The 21878-nt window shown below is 48.6% G+C and overlaps 1 protein-coding gene across 6 annotated transcripts; it reads left to right on the top strand.

The window, feature by feature from the left end:
- Positions 1 to 5863: 5863 nt before the first annotated feature.
- LOC309523871 (sestrin-1-like) lies at positions 5864 to 20859 on the top strand. Of its 6 annotated transcripts, none has more exons than XM_082208056.1 (10): positions 5864 to 6509; positions 10384 to 10458; positions 10884 to 11090; positions 11935 to 12117; positions 12653 to 12877; positions 13235 to 13340; positions 13951 to 14069; positions 14579 to 14769; positions 16003 to 16147; positions 19196 to 20859. In XM_082208056.1, exons 2-10 carry the CDS (start codon positions 10429 to 10431, stop codon positions 19283 to 19285), a joined length of 1296 nt encoding a protein of 431 aa, XP_082064182.1. In that variant the 5' UTR covers positions 5864 to 6509; positions 10384 to 10428; the 3' UTR covers positions 19286 to 20859. The 6 variants fall into 6 exon arrangements, with proteins under 6 accessions (XP_082064182.1, XP_082064179.1, XP_082064184.1 ...); XM_082208055.1 differs by lacking the exon at positions 5864 to 6509 and adding an exon at positions 7536 to 8384; XM_082208054.1 differs by lacking the exon at positions 5864 to 6509 and adding an exon at positions 7537 to 8912.
- Positions 20860 to 21878: the final 1019 nt, after the last annotated feature.

The following is a 21878-nucleotide window of genomic DNA, read 5'->3' as shown; positions in this document are numbered from 1 at the left end:
GTCACCCCTGGCTCCTCCTCTTTGGGGGTGCTGCTGGAGTGCTGGGCGGAATGGGGAGCTGCCCTTTGAAGCAAAGCATGGATTGCAGCTGCATTGTCTGTTGAACCCGTTTTGCATTCAGAGACGGAGCCCTCTTATGTGTGGTTTTTGTTTTTTTTTTTAAAAAAGGCTGATGTCACCAGGGAGCCTTCTGATTGGAGGCTCCAAAGTGAAGCTGCAGCAGAAAGTGGATCTGCCAGAACACGGTGGGAAGAAACTCCCGGCAAAAGGCACCTTTGCAGGCAGGCAGGAAGTTGCAAGGGGCTGGGCTGGCTCATCTGCTCTCTCCTGCCCTGGATGCATGCCTGTGGTCCAGTCTGGCAGCACCTGCATCCTTGGCAAACATTGAATGGTGGTCCTTTCCTTGGTGGCCTAGTCTCTGAGAGCCAGGGTGGCACTGCCCTGCCAGATTCAGCCTGCCTTCAGCCAGGCCCCAACTGCCTGCTCTCTCACTTGTCACTGGCCCAGCCAATGGGTGGCACTGCCCGCCAGTTCCCTCCTACTTGGTCCCAGTGCTGCTCTTGCAGAACCTCAGACGTGAGCAGGATGAGGGGGAAACTGGACATAGTTGGCTCTGGCTCCATTTACTGCTTGGGCTCCCTGCCTTTTGCCACGCCAGGTCATCAGGAAAGACATGTAGATAGATGTTGGAGGCTTATGGCATGAGTGTATTGCCATGCCTATGAACATAAGGATATAAGAGCCCTGCTGAATGAGGCCAATGGCCCATCTGGTCCACCATCCTGTTCTTACACTGGCCAACCAGATGCCTGTGGGACATCTGCAAGCAGCACCCAAACACTCTCCCTTCCTGAGGTTTCCAGCAACTGGTATAAAGAAGCATTGCTGCCTCCAACTGGGGTGACAGACTGAGCCGACCCACCCATGAGGCAAGCCAAGCACCTGCCTCAGATGACAGAAGCACAAGAGAGGCTTTTCCTGTGTGCCGTGTTGGCACTCTGCCTCTCTTCCTGGCGTTGGGGAAGACAAGTGGCAATGCCACCTGCTGGGATACCTCCCCTCTCAGGTGGAGAAGCCAAGCAGCAGAACTTTGCTGAATGCCCTGGCGCCCTGCAAATTCAGAGAGATCCAGGGCATTCTGGCAGTGGAACTGGGGTGGAAGGGCATAGCAGGGTGCAGCAGGAATTCCCATTTCGCCTTAGGTGGTGAAATGGGATTGGCTGTCCCTGGTAGCAGAGCAGAGCCACTGTGGCCAGTAGTCCTCAGTAGCCTTCTCCTCCATGAATTTGTCCATTCCTCTTTTAAAGCCATCTGACTTGGTGGCCATCGCTGCTGCCTGTGGAAGGGAGTTTCGTAGGTTAACTATGCGCTGTGGGAGACAAGTTGGGAGACAAAGCTGCATTAGGGTGTGAAACCCAATCAAAGCAGGAGTTCTGTTGGTTTTCTGTCCCTATTTTGGGAAAAACAAGGGTCTATGTACTGATTCATGATGCCCAAAGAGGGGAGCTCAGATCTGAGTCAGTGAAGAAATTCAAAATGGAAATCAACCGCCAAGCTTCTAGATCTGTTTTTTTTTTAAGAGACTAGCCCTGGCTACAAAACAAGGTCCCAAATAATGTTTTCACAGTGTGAGAAGCAGAGGAGAATAAAAAAAAGGATTTAAATAGCTCTTTTTAAACAGCTAAAGCTAACTTTTGAGTTATTTAAATCTCTTCTGACAGCATGGATGTGTCTGTTCAGGAACCCTGGAAGAATAAAAATGGTTGGGTAAATGGAGTTCATAGAACTGTAGAATTGGACAGACCATGAGGGTCATCTAGTCCAACCCCCTGTGAAATATACTCAGAGTCGCAAAGTGATTTCATGCTCTTTATTCAGCTCATAGTAGTGAGGAGGAATGAATGGAAGTCCCCTCACAGTATCTGCTTTATATACATTATTTACACAATGGGCTGCACATGATTGGCTAATTCCGGAATTCTACTGTAAGCCAATCAGGTTGTGGATTCACTTCTATCTGGAGCAGGATTGGGTGGTTCCTGCCAACCAATCATACTGCTGCATTGTTCTAGGACCAATCAGACTGCTGCATTCTGAATCCTATTGTTCTAGGACTAATCAGACTGCTGCAATTTGGATCCTATTGTTCTAGGACCAATCAGACTGCTTCAGTTTGGATCCTATTCAACTCAGTACATAACACCCTGCAAAGCAGGAATCTTTTGCCCAACATGGGGCTTGAACCCATGGCCGTGAGATTTAAGAGTCACATGCTCTTCCAAGCTATCCCAGCTATTTGTTCATATGGCTGCACGCTTGGGATTTCATTGGCTGCTTCCTAGAGTGTCCATTTCTGTACTTTGTCCCCATCTTTAAAAACAGTTGAAATAAAAATAGGAAAAGGAAACTCTTGTGCAATCTCCACCCCACACTAATGCAGTGTAAATAATCAGGACAATACCTGCTGTGAATATTGCACAGTGAGAGAAAAGAGCCAAGCCACCTGCAACCAGAGGGAATAGACAGACATCAGGGCATGGAGAGTAAAGGCACAAGGAAGAGCACAGTCTATATCACAAGGCAATTCATGATGACTGCTGCATTAACAGGGTTTAAGGCCCCCTGAACATGTGTGGAGAGGCAGGGTGACACAATGGTTAGAGTGTTGGACTGTGACTTGGGAGACAAGGTTTTGAATCCCTACTCAGCCATGAAGCTCACTGGGTGGCCTTGCGCATAGTCCACTTCACTGGGTTGTTGTGAGGATAAAATAGGGAAGAAGAGAACATTGTACACCACCATGAGCTCATTTGAGGGAAATGTGGCATATAAACACATTAAAATCAATCAATCAATCAATTGGTTAATGCATGTGTTTCTGCATTGCAGGCAGCTGCTGTGTTGGGGCATTGTGTCTCACTGCAATCTGAATCAGGATAGGCACCTACACCAGTTATCCTGGGGCAGGCTATGAGGGTCAGGGGTGTGTTAGCATTAAATCTTGCAATCGTGCAATGGGTTAGCTCGGCACCTGCCGAGGCCCACATCTCTGCAGTTAGGGGTGCTGTGTCAGTTCCAGGAGCCATAGGAGCAAACTCCTAGAGACCAAGAAGTCTTCACACACACACCCCAATAAAATATTTGAAGGGCCCCCAAAGCTGATGGGCATTGCCATTTGAACAGTGTGTGTGCACCATGTCATGTGATCAGTTATGCAGGGTGGGGCTTATTGCCTCCCTTCCCAATATTTTATTCAAGTTGGGCCCCCTACCTGAAACCTCCTGCCCCTCTTTCCCCCTTCTTCTTGCTATTACTACTTATTCACAAGCTATGTTTAAGAGTAGACCCATTGAAATTAATGAACCTCAGCTAACTGGGACGATTAATTTCAATGTGTCTGCTATGAGGATGAAAAGCATTAAAACCCAGAGATAGAATATGAATGGATAACTGGATCAGGAGGTTAAGAACATGAGAGAAGAAGAGTCTGCTGGCCCATCTTGTCCAGCCCCCTGTTCTTACAGTGGCCAGCCAGATGTCTGTGGGAAACCAGCAAGCAGGACTCAAGCACAAGAGCAACTCTCCCCACTTCTGTGGTTTCCAGCAACTGATATTCAGAAGAATTGCTTCCTCCGACTCCATCCTGGCATGTGGCCATCAATAGCCCTCTCCACTGTAAATTTGTCTCTTCCTCTTTTAAAAGCATCCAAGTTTATGTCCATCACTGCCTCCTGTGGGAGCAAGTTCCACGGTTTAACTCTTTACTGCATAGAGAAGTTCTTCGTTTTATGTGTCCTTAATATTCCCACATTCAGTTTCATTGGATGTCAGTGAGTTCTAGAGTTATGAGGGAGGAAGATAAACTTCCCTCCACTTTCCCCATGTCATGCATAATTTTGCAATCTTATCATGTCACCTCTCACTCACCTTTTCTATAAACTGTCCCAAACCCTGTGCAACCTTTCTTCATAGGGGAGTTGCTCCACCACCTTGATCTTTTCGTTCCCCATTTTATGAACCTTTTCCAGCTCTACAGTATTCTTTTTGAAGTGAGGTATCCAGAAATGTACACTGTACTCCAAATGCAGATGCATCAAAGATTTGTATAATGACATTATTTGTATAATGGCAGTTTTATTTTCAGTTCTTTTCCTAATAATCCCTGGCATGGAATTTGCCTTTTTCACAGCTGCCGCACTCTGGGTCAGCAGCTTCACTGAGCTTGCTCAGGGTGAGCACCTGCTTGTGGATACCTGGCAATGACCTATAATTCCATTTTTGCATTCAGATGAGGGGATGTTGTTACTTAGGGCACAAGGCTTTTGATGTTTCATCACCAACCAATGGCCTTCATAATGAGCAGAAGGGATTATCTATAATACTCTCCATATTCTATCCTGGTAATCTTTCTAAAACCCAGGGCTCATGCCATGGCCGAAGTGTATTTCTATGCTAGGTGTCAGAATAAAAAAGACACTCCTGTAATTTCCCTTCTTTTCAGCTGGGTGGGCAAGTCCTTGGGATTTCTGCACAGCAACTCGCTTGTGAACAAGGATTGCTGGGATGTTGCTATAGTGGCTTCCTGAGGAATGGAGCAGTATATTTTCATGTAAAAAGGTAAAGGTAAAGGTACCCCTTTACTTTACCCACTACTAAAACCAATTTGGAATGTCAGACTCCTTTGTGCACGTGCAGAGTTCTGTCATTATACCACAGCCAGCACAGGGGCTCATTGCCCAAACTAGAAACTGTGACACAAACTGGGTTCAACACAAAAAAAAGCTGTTGTTAGATAGCAGTAGTGCTTATGTCCCCGCCCCCCCAATATCATTTACATTTTTAGAATGCTACCAACAGTAAGGAAAGAAATTGCAGGCAGGTATTCATAACATGAATACACCAGTATCAACTGGTTACAAGCTATGAAAACCATGAATAAAATATTGAGCTCTGTACTGCCTTGTAGGATCCAGCAACCAGATGCACAAATATAGGATTTGGGACATCTGCCTTGACAGCAGTACATGTGAAAAGGATCTAGACCAGAAGTTTAACATGAGTCAATAGTGTGGTGCGGCAGCAAAAAAGCTAACCCAATTCTAGGCTGATTCAACAGAGGTATAGTGTCTTGATCAAGGGGAAGTAATAGTACCGCTCTACTCTGCCTTGGTCAGACCACACCTGGAGTCCTGTGTCCAATTCTGGGCACCACAATTTACGAAGGATATTGCCAAGCTTGAACATGTACAGAGGAGGGTGACTAAGACGATCAACTCTCTGGAATCCAACTCTGATGCGAGGGATGCTTGAGAAAGTTGGGTATGTTTAGATTGCTAAAAAGAAAACAGAGGAGATACGAGATGCATTTTCAAATATCTGAAGGACGTCACATGCAAGAGGGAGCAAGCTTGTTTTCCCCTGCTCTGGAGGGTGGGACTCAAACCAGTGGATTCCAGCTACAGGAAAGGAGATTCATCTGGAAGAACTTTCTGACAGTAGGAGCTCTTTGACAGTGGAAGGGACTCCCAGAAGAGGTGGTACGCTCTCCATCCTAGGAGGTTTTTTAGCAGAGGTTGTGGGGGCATCTGTGAGGAATTATTTAGTTGCGATTTCTGCATTGCAGGGAGTTTGACTAGTTGACCCGTGGAGTCTCTTTCACCTCTACATTTCTATGTTTCTGACATTCTGCAGGGCTCAGGATTTGGGGGGTGGGGGGAGGAGAAGAAAGTGACTGAGCTCCATATATAGAGTATTTATATCGAATGAGAAATTTTACGGTATGTATACGGCAAACTATTGCAGTAATATACATTGGAGCTATAAACGGAAAAACAAAGAGTGGACCGAATAACCAAAATTGTATTGGTTTTTAAATTTTATTTTATTGATACAAGTGTTCTTGCTATTCTTTGCAGGTTACAAGCTTCTGAAGACTTCAGTGGGTTCTCCGAGTAAACCAACAGGTATAGGAGGAAGCTAGCCACATGCACATACACATACAAGCGCGCGCGCACACACACGCACGCGCGCACACAGAGTAACATACACACATGCACAAAAACACACATGCAAAAATAAGGCGCGACTCCTTTAAGAGCTGTCAAGGAATACCACGCTGGAACATTGGCCCCGCCCCTTTCACCTAAATAGGCGGGGACTAGGCGCTTGACGGGCAGGTAACTTTCCATTCGGACCCACGTGGTTACGCAAGCCTCCTGCCGCAAGGCTCCCCATGCCCCGCCCCGCCGACCGGGATAGGCCAGGAGTCCTTATTCGGCTCCGCCCCTCTGCAGTGTTTGGACAGCGTTGGGAGGTGGGCCACGCCCCTTCTCCTCTTAACTCCAGCTAGGCTGTCCGGGCTTGTAAGCTTCGCCGGTTGGCCGCGGCTCAGAGTCCGGTAGTGGCCGTATCCATGCAGTGAGGGAGGAAAACCCGGCAGGCCGGTGAAAATGATACTCTGCCCCGCTAGCACGGAACATCCCCGCGGAAAACAGTGCCATAGGCTGCAGGTAAGCGGGAGATCCTCTGAGATGCTGGCAGTGACTGTCTTTGCAGGGCTTAAGGAGACCCCCGAGGGAAAGGCGCGTAGAAGTCCCCTCATTTAAAACCACGCTCACTTCGGGCTCACTTCCCGCTTGCACAGCTTAAATGCTGCAGCAGCGGCACGACCAACAAACTCATTCCACAGACCCTCCGCGCTTGCAAATTCCACCACGTCCGTAGAACAACCTCCCCCGAGGTGGCCGGTTTGGGGCGCTGGCGCCGCGTCCGAAGGGGGTTCGTTTAAAAGGGATTCTTGTGGCAGCTGGGTCAGAGGAGGGTGCAATTTCTAGAGTAAGCAAAGAGTTCCAAGCCCCGCCGGCGTTTGCTGGCAAGTCAATCGCGCCGGTCGGATGGGGTGCACACGCCCCCTCCTCCAGTCCACTCCTGACAGCGGGTGAATGCTACGGATGCCCGCTTCTCAAAAGCATGCGAGCCGTTGAAGTTGCAGCCGGAACGTGCGTGTCCCCCCCACAAAAACCCTGCGGTGGACTTTTTCTTTTTAATTGGGGGGGGTCCCTGAACGTCGCGCCCCCAGAGTGCCCTTCCCCCACTTGCTTTGCTTTCTTGGCGTAGCTGAACCTCCTAAGGGCAGGAGAGCCGGGGGCGGGCGTGGGGCGTAGAAGGCTCTCCTCTGACTCTCAGGATTAGGACCCCTCAGGAAACGGGCGTGCGGGGGGAGAGGCATGGTGCTTGCCGCCCTGCTTCTCCCTCCGCTTCTTCCCATCCATCCGGAGCGGCTGTTTGTCCGGTGCGTCCCTGGAGCGCTGCCTGTGCGCGTTCGGCCTCCGCCGCTCTCTTTGTCCTAGTCCGGGCGGCAGAGGCAAGGATGCGGGATGCTGCTGCCGCCGCTTCTTCTTCTTTCTCCTCCTCCGCCTCCCCGCGCTGCCAATCAAAGTTGTTTTTCTCTTTTTCCTCCTGCGTTTCGTCGGTGGTGCGGCTAGGGGGCGCTGCGGCCCGCTCGCTGCGGCGGGGGTGGGTGGGTGGGTGCATAGATGGATTGGGGGGCGCGCCGGCAGGGAGACAATGGGGCCGCTACCGGGACGGGAGAGTGGGCCGTCACTGGTCCAGCTGCTGCTAAGGCTTCAGGAGGGGGCGTGTTCTTTCCCCGAGATGTTGCGTTTTGGAAAGCCTTTTTAAAAAGGGAACTCAGGGTTTCTGTACCGCCCTGCAGAGACCACCGCACACTCCCCCATTTTGGTGCTGCTGCTGCTGCTGTCCGTGCTTCTCGTAGTGTTTCACTTTGCTTGGAGGTATAGACCTCTCACTTCCCCAGGGTGCGCCCCCTTGTTTATAATTCTCCCACTTGAAGATGGAGAGTGGCTGGCTTCTGCGTGTCGGGTGTTTGGGGAGATGGGGGGGGGGGCGGGCGAAGAAGCACCCTGGTAAGCTGTGCATCCTGCTCCCCCAAAACACGTATCAGCCTATCTCTCTGTTCTCGTTGTTGTTGTTGTTCCCTTTATGGTTAATCTGCCACTTGTTAGAAACAATTCTGTAAAATGATGTTGGGGTGTTTTTTCGCCTCCCATCACATTGGGTCGTAAGTTTCTCTCAGGGTAGGCACATCGGAATGAATGAACCTAAGTTAGTCAGGGTCATTAATTTTAATGGACTCTTCTCTGAGTAGCACAAGCATTTGTAAGAACCGGTTGGCGTTCATCTGCACCTTGGTTCAAAGAATTTCATCTGTTCCCAAAGCAGAGTGGTGGTGGCCCATCACACCTGCACGCATCTAGCCTGCATCCCCTCCATACATTTAAAACACATTCCTCCCTCCGCTCCAAAAGGAAAAGGAATGCTGGGAACTGTAGTTTAAGGTGCTGGGAGCTGCAACTCTTTGAGGGGTGAGTGACAGTTCCCAGGGTTCTCTTTGGGAAGAGGGTGTGCTTTATATGTGTGTTGTATATACCAGAAAGAGAGGGCATCTCCAGGACCAATAGCTTACTAGATTACTTATTCATCAGGGAGATGGAGAAGGCGTGTATGGGGGGGGGGGAGAGAGAGCCTAGACCCCTCCTTTCAGGGCATGTTAAAAATAAAGCAGGAGCTGCGGTGAGCTCCCTCTGAACTGAACTCTGGCACAAGACCCCTGCGACTAACTTGCACAGAACTCTGGTGTGTCCGGACCAGGTGGAGTCTCTGAAGTTCCTGAGGCTCGAAGGCCAGGCTTTGGCACTTCCACTGACCCCACTTCCCAGTGTTGCTTTTTCTAATTTTATTTTAGAGTTCAGGAATGTTATTTTAAGGCCCTGTTAGACTCTGAAGGAGTGGGGTACCCCACCTGGATATGTGAAACTGAGTGATTTTCCACTGTCCCGTCCTCCTTCTCTGCTCTATCTATTTGCCATGAGTCCCAGCCTCGATGCATATGGGTGAGTAAGGGAGTAGTGGTAGAAAAGCCCAAAAGCCCTGGGTGGGTGGGTCGACTTCCCAGATCTTAAATGGACTGCACAAGACTTGCCTTAATGTTATCCATAGCTCATTGCAGAGGGAGAGGGAGAGTTGTTTGTATTGCTGTACAGGCAAGAGATGCTCTTAGGCACCTGCCGTTGGTACAGTTTTTGCAGTATCTGTTGGCTTAGCTCAAAATCTGTTTATGGGGCTCTGGGTGAGATTTGAGCCTGAGCCTCCCCTGAATGATTATTTAAGTGGGAGGCAGGAGCCCCTCTGGCTTGGAAAGACCAGCTGAAGATTTCAGGGGGTAGGCTGGAGAGCAAAATGCATGTGAACCTGGGCTTTGAGATACAAGGACTTGTAGGAAGGAGCCCTCCATGGCAGAATCACTGATAACAAATGTCTGCTTTGATTAGTTTGTTCAAGGAAGGTATCCGAGGAACCTTGGCTTTCATTTAAAAAAAATAAGAGGGGAGAAATGAGCTTCTAGTCCTCAAGAGGGTGTAAACTGACCTGTGCAGTGATTGGTGAAATTATCTGTAGGGTTTGGGGGCTGAATCCAATGTCTTCTGATTGGGAGGGAAGAATTCAGTGATACATTTTCCTCTCCCTTCACTCTTCCCTAGCAAAAATAGATATAACAGAAATTAGTGCAATTAGACTTAATGGTGTATTGCTTCTACATGGTGGCAAAATAAAACTTTTTTTGTGTCAGCACCCTTGCATCCCACTTGTGGGTTTCCCAGTGGTATCTAGCTGGCTGGTTGTGAGACACAAAGTGATGGACCCTTGCTCTGGTCCAGCAGCCGGACTCTTATTAAAACATGGCAGGCACTTATTTATAGTCCAGAACTGTGTGCAGCCCTGAACCCACAAAGTGCCCAGTTCTAAGTTTTCTTCTAACACCCAGTCAGCTTCCCAGAGAAGGGGATTTTCTCTTTTCTCAGATGATGGGGACACAGTCTCTTTCCACCGAGACCCCGCTGCCCCCTACCATATTAAGCAACAGATTAAGATGCAGGTGGTTTCTTGGGCCAATGGGAATGACTGTTTTTTAGATGTGCTGTTGGGCTGTTTGATCTTTTGATATTGTGATGCTCGGCTTTCTTTAATAATTTGCTGTGTCTGTCGTTGGTTGTATGCTTCTTGTACTGATTTGTGCATTGCAACGGCTATGCACCTGGGAATCTTCATGTGGTAGAGCATCTCTGTTGCCTGCAGAAGGTCCTAGGTCCAATTCTGGGTCTCTCCCAGGAGAACTGCAAAAGGCTCTGGTCTGAAACCTTGGGAAATTGTTCCCAGTCAGTGTAGAGAAGGGGTGGGAAACCTTGGGCAAGGGGTCTGGATGTGACCCTCCACTCCTGGTTCTGACACCTGGAACTCTCCCCATGCTGCTCCCTTCACTGATCTTGCTTCAAATCCAAACTGTTTTGTTTGTTTTTTGCCTAGCTGGAATGTACCCTTGAACTCTCATAATGCTTCTTGGTTTTCTGGATGGAGGATATAGAGGATATTGAGGATTTGGTGAGTGTGTGTAGGATCTAGCCTACCATACAAACGTAAAATTTTCAGTCTTTGCTCCTCTTACTTTTGCTTCTGGCCTCACCCACCTCTGGCATGTGGCCCTTGGGAGATTGCCCAGAAGGGAACGCGGCCCCTGGGCTGCAGAAGGTTCCCGTTGCAGAAGATACTGAGTGACATGGACCACTGGTCTGACTCAGTATGAGGCAGCTTCCAACACCCCTACAAGTTTAATCAGTAATAAAAGCAACTCCTGCCTTTGAGACACATTGCGTTCCATGAGCTTGCAATTTCACTTTCTCGCTGCACCTGTCAACCTCTTCTTGTTATCGCCCTCTTCTCCTGTTCCCAAAAAGAGCAGCTGGGGGACACAAAGCACCTTTCTCATTCTCCTCCTTCCCCTCCCTCCCCTCCCGCTCCCTCCCCAGGTAGCAAAGATGAGTGCTGGTGACAAAGAGAGGACTTCCCACTTGCTCTTTGTGAAAGCCCTGGCTACCCGTGGGTGCCTCGAAGCCATAAGCCAGCAGATGGGATATCACCCGCAATACCTGGACAGTTTCCTCCGGATGCAACACTACCTACTGCACATGGATGGGCCGCTGCCATTCTACTGCCGCCACTACATCGCCATCATGGTGAGTGGGGGGGAGCCAGCCCTCAACGTGGCACCTTTGGCTTAAAGGGCCAGGTGCACTCGCACTCCAGGCTCCAGCCAGAGCTTGCTCGGCACCTGCCTGTTGGCACAAGCCAGCCTTTTCCAACCTGTTTGGACTGCATCAGCCCCAGCCAGATTAGGTGTTGTAGTCCAAAACTTCTGGAGTAACCAAAGCTGGTTCCGCTGCCATGCAAACGCTGTGTGTGTGTGTGTGTGTGTGTGTGCGTGTGTTTCATTTGTTTGCTACAGCTGTTGGTCTCACTCAGCCCTTTCACCCCACACTTCCCCCATTTTACGCACCGGTTTGCTGTTATTGGTTTGGAGCTGCTCATAACCCTGTGTTGTCTCTTGTCCGTTGGGTCTGGTGAGGGTTTAAGGGAGGAGGCAAAAGCAACAGGGTCTATGAAAGGTAGGGCCAACTTAATTCTAGGCTTTGTACCTGTCTTCCTCCCTATGAGGATAAGGATGAGGAAGCTGGCAGCCAGTGCCACCCTCTGCACTAGTAAAAAAGGCGGACACATGGGGTCTGGTTGAAGGAAAGCTGAGGTTAGGGAGGCAGTACTCATGGACCATCCTCTGCTGCCCAGACCTTTATAGCACTTGTGGAGTGCCTCAGGGGTGCTGCACAACTGGGCATACATGCCAGTTGCCTTCTTCCTGCATTGCCTCCAAAATAGCCTCTATATGAAATAGCCTCTATATGGATGCTTGAGCTGAGATTCCTGCATTGCAGGGGGTTGGACTAGATGACCCTCAGGGTCCCTTTCAGCACTACATTTCTATGATTCTGAGTGTATTTAATGTGCCTGTTGCATCTCTTGCAGGCAGCTGCCCGGCACCGGTGTCGATACTTAGTGAATCTACATGCACTGCAGTTCCTGAGGGTGGGTGGTGACCCTCAGTGGCTGAGAGGCTTAGAATACATCCCCCCAAAACTCCAAAGACTCAGCGAGATTAACAAGATCCTGGCACACCAGCCATGGCTCATTGGCAAGGAGCACTTTGAGGTAACACCGTGGGGCTGTGCAGAAGGAATCTAGCAGGGAATGGTGATACGGTTGGGAGTCTCCATTCATCCCCACTGTAAATGCAGCGGAGCCTTTGTGCTCACACCTGCTTCTGCACATGCATTAATAATAATAATTCATTTGACTAAAACTTTTCCATTGCAATACTTTTATTATTTTAATAATATTACTAGGATCATCATTATTAAATCTGTATGCTGCCTAAATTGGCTTTTAAGCAAGTTTACAACTTTGAAACCAACGGCACACAATAAACACACATAATACAAAATACACAATGAAGTAATTCTGTCAAAATGTTAAGATAAATGGCAGCCACAACTGAAATACTGGCAAGCGGGTGTGAAGCCTAACTTAAAACAGGCAGCTGGAATAAATTTAAGGGCACGGATTAAATGAAGCATTCTGACAGCTGTGTGAGAGGTTTTCCGTGTCTGGAATGTGGGGTTCCTGGGAACTGAGGCCACTGGCTGCATTCAGAGGTGATTTCCCCCTTCTGTTGCTTCCCTTTCAGAAGCTGCTGCAGATCAGGGAGGAGAGCTGGTCCCTGGCAGAACTGGTCCATGCTGTTGTGCTCCTTGCCCACTACCATGCACTGGCCAGTTTTGCCTTTGGATGTGGCTGTGAACAAGACTTCCCGCCAGACGGCTTGCTGAAGCTCACGCTGCCGGGGAGCCTGTGCTTTTGTGAAGTCAACAATGGCTGCAGTCAGGATGTGTTTCATCACAACCGCAAGAAGGTGAACTTGATGCTCCGGGGGCTGGGAAGGGAGGTTGGGGTATACAGAGAAGTGGGCATGGTGAGAAGGCAGAAATATTCTGTACTTGAAACATGGGATTTGTGGCTCAGTGGTGGAGCATCTGCTTTGCATGCAGAAGGTTGCAGGTTCGATCCCCAGCATCTCTAGGTAGGACTAGAGAAATCCACGGCCTGAAACCCTGGAGAGCTGCTGCCAGTCAGTGTAGACAATACTTGATGCACCACTGGTCTGACTGATCATCATGACTGTGGTTGGGTGGGGAGGAGCCCTTCTTGGACTGGGAGCCAGCAAAACTCTTTGGTGTTTTCTCTCCCCCCCCCACCCCCCGGCCTGCAGTCTATGGATTCCTGTGTGGAGGTGGAGTGTCTACAAGAGCGCATTCACAAGCTGAAAGTGGAGAATGAGGCATGGGAGGAGATGAGAACACCTGAGAGGGAAGAAGGTAATGCCTAAGAAGGGTATTGGACGCTGGTGGATGCCAGTGGTGGCAGCCACTCGTTGGGACTGGTGGGATGGAAAGCAGGGAGGCCAACAGTAGATGGCACCAGAGCCCATGGCATGGAGAGCCAGCTGCTTCTAGCTTCTACCACTTCCTCCTCCCAGCTGTGTTTGACAAGACCAGCGCTGAGACCAAGGAGGAGGAAGCTGGCAGGCACTACCATCATCTGGGCTGGGAAAGCTCAGTCTGTAGAACAAGAGGCTCTTAATTGCAGGGGTTGGACTAGATGACCCTCATGGTCCCTTCCAACTCTACAATTGTATGGTTCTATGACTGGTAGTGAGCATGATGGCAGGCAGGCAGGCGGGGGCAGTTGTAAACAGACTGAGTTTGGTGGGGCACTGCCTGTTTGCCCACATGGACCAACCTCCATTTAGGTAAGGCTGCAGGAGAACATTCTGGGTGGAGACATTTCTGCATGCAGGGAGTGAATGCAGTACTACCATGCATGCATACACACACGCCCTGCTTTTTCTCCAAGGCCCCTCTCCTTTTCCTTTCAACACAGCTTTCTTATTCTTTTTTCTTTTGCTTATATGTACCTGGCTTCCAGCTTGCAATGGTGAAATTTCTGGCACCACAGACATCTCTTGCTTCATTGAAGACCCCAGTTTTGGGTACCAGGATTTTGCTCAGCTTAATGAGAACCAACCACAGATATTCTGTGTGCAGGTACATGCTTATTACATTTTAATTCACACAACCTTTTAATATTTCAACCTCTAAGCAGGTTGCACATAACAGCTGAAACCCATGCAAAAAACTCAAAATTCTGCATTCCGTACTGCTGCTGCTAATGGTGATAATAATGACAATGATAAATTCCACATTTTGAGTCACCTAATTCAGCAACAATGAATTTCATAGCGAAATAAACACAAGTAGTAAAAACCACAAAATATGTGGAATATCAAGACACAGCATCAATCTACAATGCAATTGCAGAATATTTCTAGAAAAATTTCACAAATGTTACAAAGGAGCTGCGTTAAAGTGGCTGTGATTGAGTGGCTGTGATCCCCCTGAAAATGTCCTGCACAGTTGCGGGGGACAGAATCGGCACAGAAACCTTGCTGGTCCTCCCCAGCCTGCATTGGGGGCTGCTGGTGGCACCCTCCCTTTGCCTTTCCTTACCTGTCCTTTCTCTCGACCCACCTTTTTTCTTCTTTTCTTTTTGGCAGGATTACTCCTGGGCAGACCACGGCTTCTCACTGGTGAACAGGTTGTACACTGACATCGGGTTTCTGCTAGACGACAAGTTCCAAAAGGTCCAAAAGCTCCAGAGCTGTGTGCTGGCAAAGCGGCAGGGCTGTGACCCAGCCACATTCAAGCGCAGCGTGTGGAACTACGTCCACTCCATGTTCAGCATCAGGTAACCACTTCCTTCGCCCGTCTCTCCTGTGCTCTGTGGGGGACCAAGCTATTGTCCGAAAACACCCCCGTCCCGTCCCTGACCAGTGTGGAACTGATGCATGGGGGCTATAAAAAGCAAGCCAGGCCACATACTGTGCTGAATGCAGGGCTGAATTAACCACTAAGCAAAATAAGCACCTGTTTAGGGCATCAGGGGAAGGGAGGCACCACATAAATTTTCCATTGCTGGATTTACCACCATGGACCCATACGGTGCAGCTGAACGAGATTCCACAAAAAAGCCTCTCACAATAAATGAAAAAAACACACACGCACATGCACACACACGGTAATAAAATAGCAATAATAGAGATTAATAATATACAGTTATTGTTTATATTCTGAATTAGATATATAGAGAGGCACTACAGCCTAGCATGAGGAATCATCCCATTTCTCCCCACTCAGCCTAGTCTCTGCTGCACCCATTTAAAGCAAGACTTGGGGAGGTTTTTTTTCAGCCCAACGTAGTGGATGAGGCCAGAGGCAACAGCAGGCTGAGCAATGGATGTGATACTTACCTTCTATAAAGCAGGCTACGTTCCGACCACCTGGGAATCTGCCTTGTACCGGAGTCACACCTGTTGGTCCATGTAACTCAGTGTTGGAAACTCTGACTGGGTACAGCTCTCCAGAGTATCAGACAGGGAGTGCGATCCGTAGCCTCACTTGGAGATGCCAAGGAAGTGAGTTTGGGATGTTCGTCATGTAAGGCAGGTTCCCTACCGCTGAGCCACAGTCCTTGCTCAAAGCAAAACCCTGAGGTTTCTGCATCCTGCCACACGGCCTTTCAAAATCCCCTCTCCCCCAGGAGAGGCAGTGTGGCTGATCAGGGAGACATGCCAGGCAGGGAAAAGCACCCGAGGAGGGTGCATGGTGCATTCTGTGGATCTGGGCAAGATCCCTGCAGGAAAGGATTTGGAGCTTCTGCTTCATGCTTCTGCTGTATGTGTGTATGTCCAGGAAATGGAGAGCCAGCTGCCTTTCAGAGACAGGAGGGTTTGGACCAGATCATTCTCCTGGCCTCCGGCAAATGTTTTGTTTTAGTTTCCTAAGCTTCAGCTGAGGAGGAAGCAGGCAGAATTCCTGTTCGCCCAGGGCATCTTGGAATCTGGCTTGAAACTGACATGTGTTTAGGGTGAGAGAAACTATTCTGGTTGCCAGCTCCTGTGTAACTGCTGTTCTATTCCAGGTATGATGATTACGACTACTCAGAGGTGAACCAGCTCCTGGAACGGACACTCAAGCTCTACATACAAACTGTGACTTGCACCCCAGAGAAGTTGGATCAGGAGACGTTCACGCACTTTTGGAAGCAGTTCAAGCACAGCGAAAAGGTTAGAGATAGCAGGATTTGTGAGTGGATGGAGGACAGAGGTGTCCAGGGATTGCAGGGGTTGAAGACCCGTTACGGTTTCTACCTCAGGGTCCTGAAGCTGCCCGGTCACATGAAAGGGGAGCTTTTGAGCTACTGAGAAAAGGTCTTCTCTCCCTTTGTACTGACTGGAGCCCATCGGGAGTGAAGGAGGTGAGTTCAGCCACTGAGGACAGTCTCCCAGGGTCACTCTGGAGGAGGAGCATCAGAAGAACACCAAGGAGAAGTTGTTCTCCATGCTCCAAAGCTGAGCATTTAATAACACTGAACAAACAAGGTGCTGAAAAAACCACTTAAATTCAAAAGAAGATACCGGAGCACTCCAAATCATTTGCTTATGTACATGCACAGAAAATAGCAGATCTAGCCGAGAGGCAACACATGGAGATACAATGCATCTCTAATTGCTTTTACTGCATAATTATAAGATCATTGTATAATCGTAGAAGGGGGTGGGGTGTGTCTGTGTGTGTCTGTGACTATCCTGAAGGGATCCCGGCACTTCTGAATTTGCCACCTTATTACTGGTGGAGAATGTGTATGTGTCTTGGGCAAAGGGGTATTAGTCTGCTCCTTGGTGATGCCCAGGCTGTATCCATTTTACAGGCAATACAGTGGTACCTCGCAAGATGAATGCCTCGCAAGACAAAAAACTCGCAAGACGAAAGGGTTTTTGGTTTTTTGAGTTGCTTCGCAAGACGATTTTCCCTATGGGCTTGCTTTGCAAGACGGAAACGTCTTGCAAGTTTGTTTCCTTTTTCTTAACACCGTTAATACAGTTGTGACTTCGAGGAGCAACTCATAGAACGTGGTGTGGTAGCCTTTTTTGAGGTTTTTAAGGACTTTGGTGATTTTTGAAGCTTTTCCAAAACTTTCCCGACACCGTGCTTCTCAAGACGAAAAAAATCGCAAGATGACAAAACTCGCGGAATGAATTAATTTCGTCTTGCGAGGCACCACTGGAGTAACAGCAACAAAACCACATCTCCAATGGTGAATTGTTGAGGGGGGTGGGTGAGATGCCCTCTCTTTTTGGAGCATCATGGTAATGTGGTGCAGGCAGTTCTCGCTCAGCTGATGTTTGCATTCCTCTTCACTTGCAGTGAATCCAGAATGCTCCCCCACCCCAAAAAAAAAAAAAAAGCCCTGTTAGAATGGCAGCTGGGAAATTGTTCTGCCTAAAATATTTGTTTTCTCTCCTTGCCCCACCACTCCAACATACTTGTCAGTTATTAAGATGAGGAAAGAAGATACTGCATTTGAAAATTTTTAAAGGGAAGAGGAAAGTGTGGTGAAATTCTCATCCGTAGGGGGCAGGGGCTTTGTCTTCTGTACTTCACTTCTAAGGTGCCCAAGGCTCTGTGTGTATGTTGGTCATCTCTTCTTTCATTCTACAAACAATCACACTCCAGCAGCTTGAACTCTGCAGCACCCCTGGATGCCCCCATGCCCATTAAAGCCCACAGAGAGACACCACAAGAACTCGCCCTTTGGGCCTTTTTTTCAGATTAGGAGGCATGGGCAGCCATAGAGGCTCCAAAATGATTTCCTGGAAAATAAAACATGCGCAATATACCCCTCTTGCAATGAATAAGCAAGCTCATAACCCAACAGGCACAGTCTGCTAAAGACATCTTTATGAGGCAAAAGGACAGAGCTAGAAAACTTTTGAGAAACTGGAGGAGAGATTCCAGCACAGTGCTGGCCTTGACAGAGATTTGGACAAGGAGTGTTACATGCACTTTTTGGTCCCCACCAACATGCAGACCCTGCCCTGCTTTTTAATTGAGTGAGCTTTGCTTATGTGCCCATAGTTCTGTGTGTTCTACTGCCGGCTGTGTTCTCTTTTTTTTGCCCTACAAAATCAGCCACCTGCTTTGCAACCTGAGGATCTAACCACCTTGCTTGGCAAAGACATTAATCTCTGCTGCTGCTGCCTTTTCAAAGAAGCTGGCTGGCCCTGTGTATTTTTAAGACCCTGGGGGAATTGGATGTCCATGAATCATTTTCTGTACCAAATGCCAGGTTGTTAGAGAGTGTGGGTTTTTTGGTTTGTTTTTTTAAAAAACTTTTATATCAAGATTGCAGGATTGAGGGCAATGGAGAGAAGGAGGCTGGGTTTCTCTCCTCTCTTCTCTCCCCCAACTCACCCCTTCCTGAGTGAGCAATTTAATGTGTCCCAACACAGGAGGGAGGGATTACAAACAATGGTTTGATTAATTTAATAGGCTGTGCTGATCTTGATTTACCACACTTAATTAAAAGTTGATGTGCTCAACCACTGAGCTTATGGCAGGTCCAATAGCTTAGAGAGCTTGGTGGATAGAGAGTATTATGTACATGCAGAAGGTCCCAGGTTCAATCTACATCTACTGCAGAAGGTTGAGCAGCAAGACTGGGGAGACTGCTCTGCTTGAGGTCTCGGGAGTCTGCTGCTGCCAATGCTGCTGCTGTTGAGAATGCTAGGCTAGATGGACCAGCACTCGAATAACTCTGTACTGGGCAGTTTCATATGTTTCTGTTGGAGTTAAATGGTGCAGGAGAGATGTTCTAGAGGTGGGCTGGGCAAACTTGAGAACCCACCTGGATCTGTCCCAAAGCCTCCCTAGTCTAGCACAGTGGCTGACCACATACCTTAATGGGAAGCCCGCAAGCAGATGGTGAAAGCACTCTCTCTAGCAGCAGTTCTCAGCAACTGGAATTCAGAGGCATACGGCCTCCAACTGTAGAGGGAGACAGTAGCCACCATTGGTAGTTTGGTGCTCCAATGAGTTTCTTAAAACACTATAACTTGTGAATGAACTCCAATGGAGATGAATTTTTGAAGATTCAGGATGCATGAAAAATGGAAGAGAACTGTTGAGCTAATGTTCTGTTTGTGTGATTCCCACAGGCATCTTAGTGGCCACTGGCCTGCTCCAACAAGCTCACATGTACTTAACCCCTGCCCTGTGGTCCAGTCAGGCTTCTTTCTCCTCTAACCATCCCTTTTTCTTCTGCTCCTTTTTAGGTCCACATGAACCTTCTCATCCTGGAAGCCCGGCTGCAGGCAGAGTTGCTCTACGCCCTTCGAGCCATCACTCAGTACATGGTCTCCTAGAGGGCTGCAGGCGAGCACCTCCTGGACTCTGGCTCATGCACCATGCCATTTCAGCGACTTCAGTTACTTGATAGCTTTCCCTTCCCCTCTTAAGATGTGAAGAGAAAGATGCGCCTTTCCTCCCAGCGGTCCTCTGTTGTCTTGTGCAATTGCTGAGCTCTGAGGATCTGGGAGAAAGTATTGGGTCAGATGGCTGGCTGCGTGCAAGGGTGTTTTCTATCCAACAGCTTTTGGAGCCATTTCTGTCCACACAACCCTTTTGCAGGCAGGTGTGTGCTGCAAAGGGTGTGGAAAGCCACATGGTGGCTAGATGTTTTTAATGGGGATGGGTGGGGTCGTCATTGCAATTCATTGTTGGTCCAGTTGTAGCAGCTCTTACTGAGTTTCTGGCGTCCTTTACAGTATTAGAGGACCCTTTCCTTGCCTTGTGCCATTCCTGCTGCTCATAATTGTGCCAATGTCTTAGCCCACTTTGGGTCTTGGATGTTCTGTCAGTTGGGGTGGTCGGTGGCTTTAAGCCAAACTTGTGGAAAAGATAAGTCCCTGGACTTTGAGGGAAGGACTTTCTTGCTTCCTACTGGTCCAGGGGGGAGGAGGTCTGCAGCAGCCTTCTTTAACCTGGCATGCCCTCTGAATGTTTGCTGTACTACAACTCCCATCATTCCTCTGACTGCTGGCCATATTTACAAGAGCTGATGGGAGTTGGAGTCTAATGATGGTGGGAAAGCACCAGGTGGGCCTGCAGTGCTTCTTCCCATGAGAGAATTCCACTCCATTACTCTTTCTAGAGTTGCCCTCAATGGTCATTTCCTGGCCTCCACTTCTGCTCTTTTTTATATTCCCAAAGTTGTACCAGTTTTTCAGCCTGCCTCCCGGCCACCCCAGCTGTCCCAATTGCTTCCCCTTCCTGATGTCTGATTTCATGGCTGCCTAGAAAGAGGGCTGTGACTCCCCAGCACCTTTTGGCTTTGGTTGTAGCAAAGCTACAGAGATTCCACAGATTCCCACCTTGCACTCCTGAACACTTTCACTCATTGCCCAAGGTGGGTTTCCTCCAATACGTATCCCCTTGTTTTTTACCCCCTCCCAAGGAGCACAGTCTGATGCTGGGAGCTGGTTCTGGGTGGGTCTCCCTGTAATCTATAAATGCTCTTGCTAAGATTTCCCCACCACCGAGCCAGGAGGGCTGGGGTCCCGTTATAATGCTGGCAAATGCCACTCTGGAAACACAGCAAGCCCACTCTCCTTACTGGCACAAGGCACTACGATCACCCTTCATTTGGGCAGTTGTGCATGCTTGTTATATATGTGGAGCACTGTGCACACCCTGCACCTTTTGGGAGACTCTCACTTTGTGCCAGGCAGGATGGTGGGGAGTTTGCGGTGGACAGATGCTGGTGGGAAGGGACCATTAAGAGCTGGAGACATCAGGGAGGTCAGGAGCTGGCTCAGTGCACACAGCGGCAGCTGACCTGTTTACTGTGTAAATGATTTTTTTGTGGGGGGGGACAGAACATCATGTGGGAAAGAGAGTAAAAGCCTATTTTTGCTATAAATATACTTGTTCGACACTGCACTGAGTTTTTCTTGTCTTTCTTTGGGGGGGTGATGGAGGGGTGTCTTAAACTGCAGTATGTTGCTGAAAGCCTGGGAAAGACAGCTTTGTTGCTCCTCCCTCTACAGTTGGTGTGGTGTTTTATTTGCAAAAAGTGTTGGCAAAACTTTGCCCTGGAATCCATTTGCAGTGTTGGGACTCCATTCTGGAAATGCAAGATTAATTTTAAAAAGAGGAGAGAGAAGAGTTTATGTGATGCTGCCACTCTTGAAAGTTGAGTGGGTCTCAGCCTCGTCAATACCTGGATGGGAAATTAGCTTCTTAACTGGGGCTGACAGCCACGGAAGAACTTTGAGTAAAGTGTTTTTGTTGTTCCTCGTAATAAATACTTTTTGTCCCTTGGCCAGTTCACCCTTATCTTTGGCCATTTTTAAGAAACAATGTAGAAGTGGGGGTGTATCACTAGGAGAAGGCTTGATTGTTGACTCCTGAATGGTGGTGGTAGATTTCTGCCAGGTAACGCAGCATGTCCCCTTTTCCTGAAGAAGGCTTCAGCACTTTGGGATGTAATTCATGGGCATCTGCAAGGATTCTTCTTGGTGGGAAGTAAAATACTGACATATTGGCTAGTTACTCTCCAAAAAATTCAAAAGAATGGCTCTTGTCCATTTCCTTCCCTCATGTCTCAAGTTGTGCAGGTGTTAGGCAACATTTGGAAAACAATATTTATACCCCACCCATCTAGCTGGGTTTCCCCAGCCACTCTAGGCAGCTTACAGCAAATAGAAAATTGTTTCCTTCAGGGTTGCCTTCAGATGTCCACTGAAAGGCAGATAGTTGTTTATTTCCTTGACATCTGACGGGAGGGCATTCCACAGGGCAGGCACCACTGCCAAGAAGGCCCTCTGCCTGGCTCCTTGTAACCTCACTTCTTCCAGTGAGGGAACCACCAGGAGGCCCTCAGAGGTGAACGATGGAGGTGGAGACACTCCTTCTGGTATACTGGGCTGAGGCCATTTAGGGCTTTAAAGGTCAGCA

The sequence above is a fragment of the Podarcis vaucheri genome (genome assembly GCF_965113315.1).
Source record: "Podarcis vaucheri genome assembly, chromosome: Z".
NCBI classification, from domain to species: Eukaryota; Metazoa; Chordata; class Lepidosauria; order Squamata; family Lacertidae; genus Podarcis; species Podarcis vaucheri.
Note: the sequence above shows the minus strand (reverse complement) of the source record. Positions and strands in the feature narration are given on the sequence as shown.

Coding starts and splice junctions, on each gene's coding strand:
- LOC309523871 (XM_082208053.1), top strand. CDS start 6,450: ATGATACTCTGCCCCGCTAGCACGGAACATCCCCGCGGAAAACAGTGC. Junction 11,091..11,934: donor GCCACTACATCGCCATCATG/GTGAGTGGGGGG, acceptor CATCTCTTGCAG/GCAGCTGCCCGGCACCGGTG. Junction 13,341..13,950: donor AACACCTGAGAGGGAAGAAG/GTAATGCCTAAG, acceptor CCTGGCTTCCAG/CTTGCAATGGTGAAATTTCT.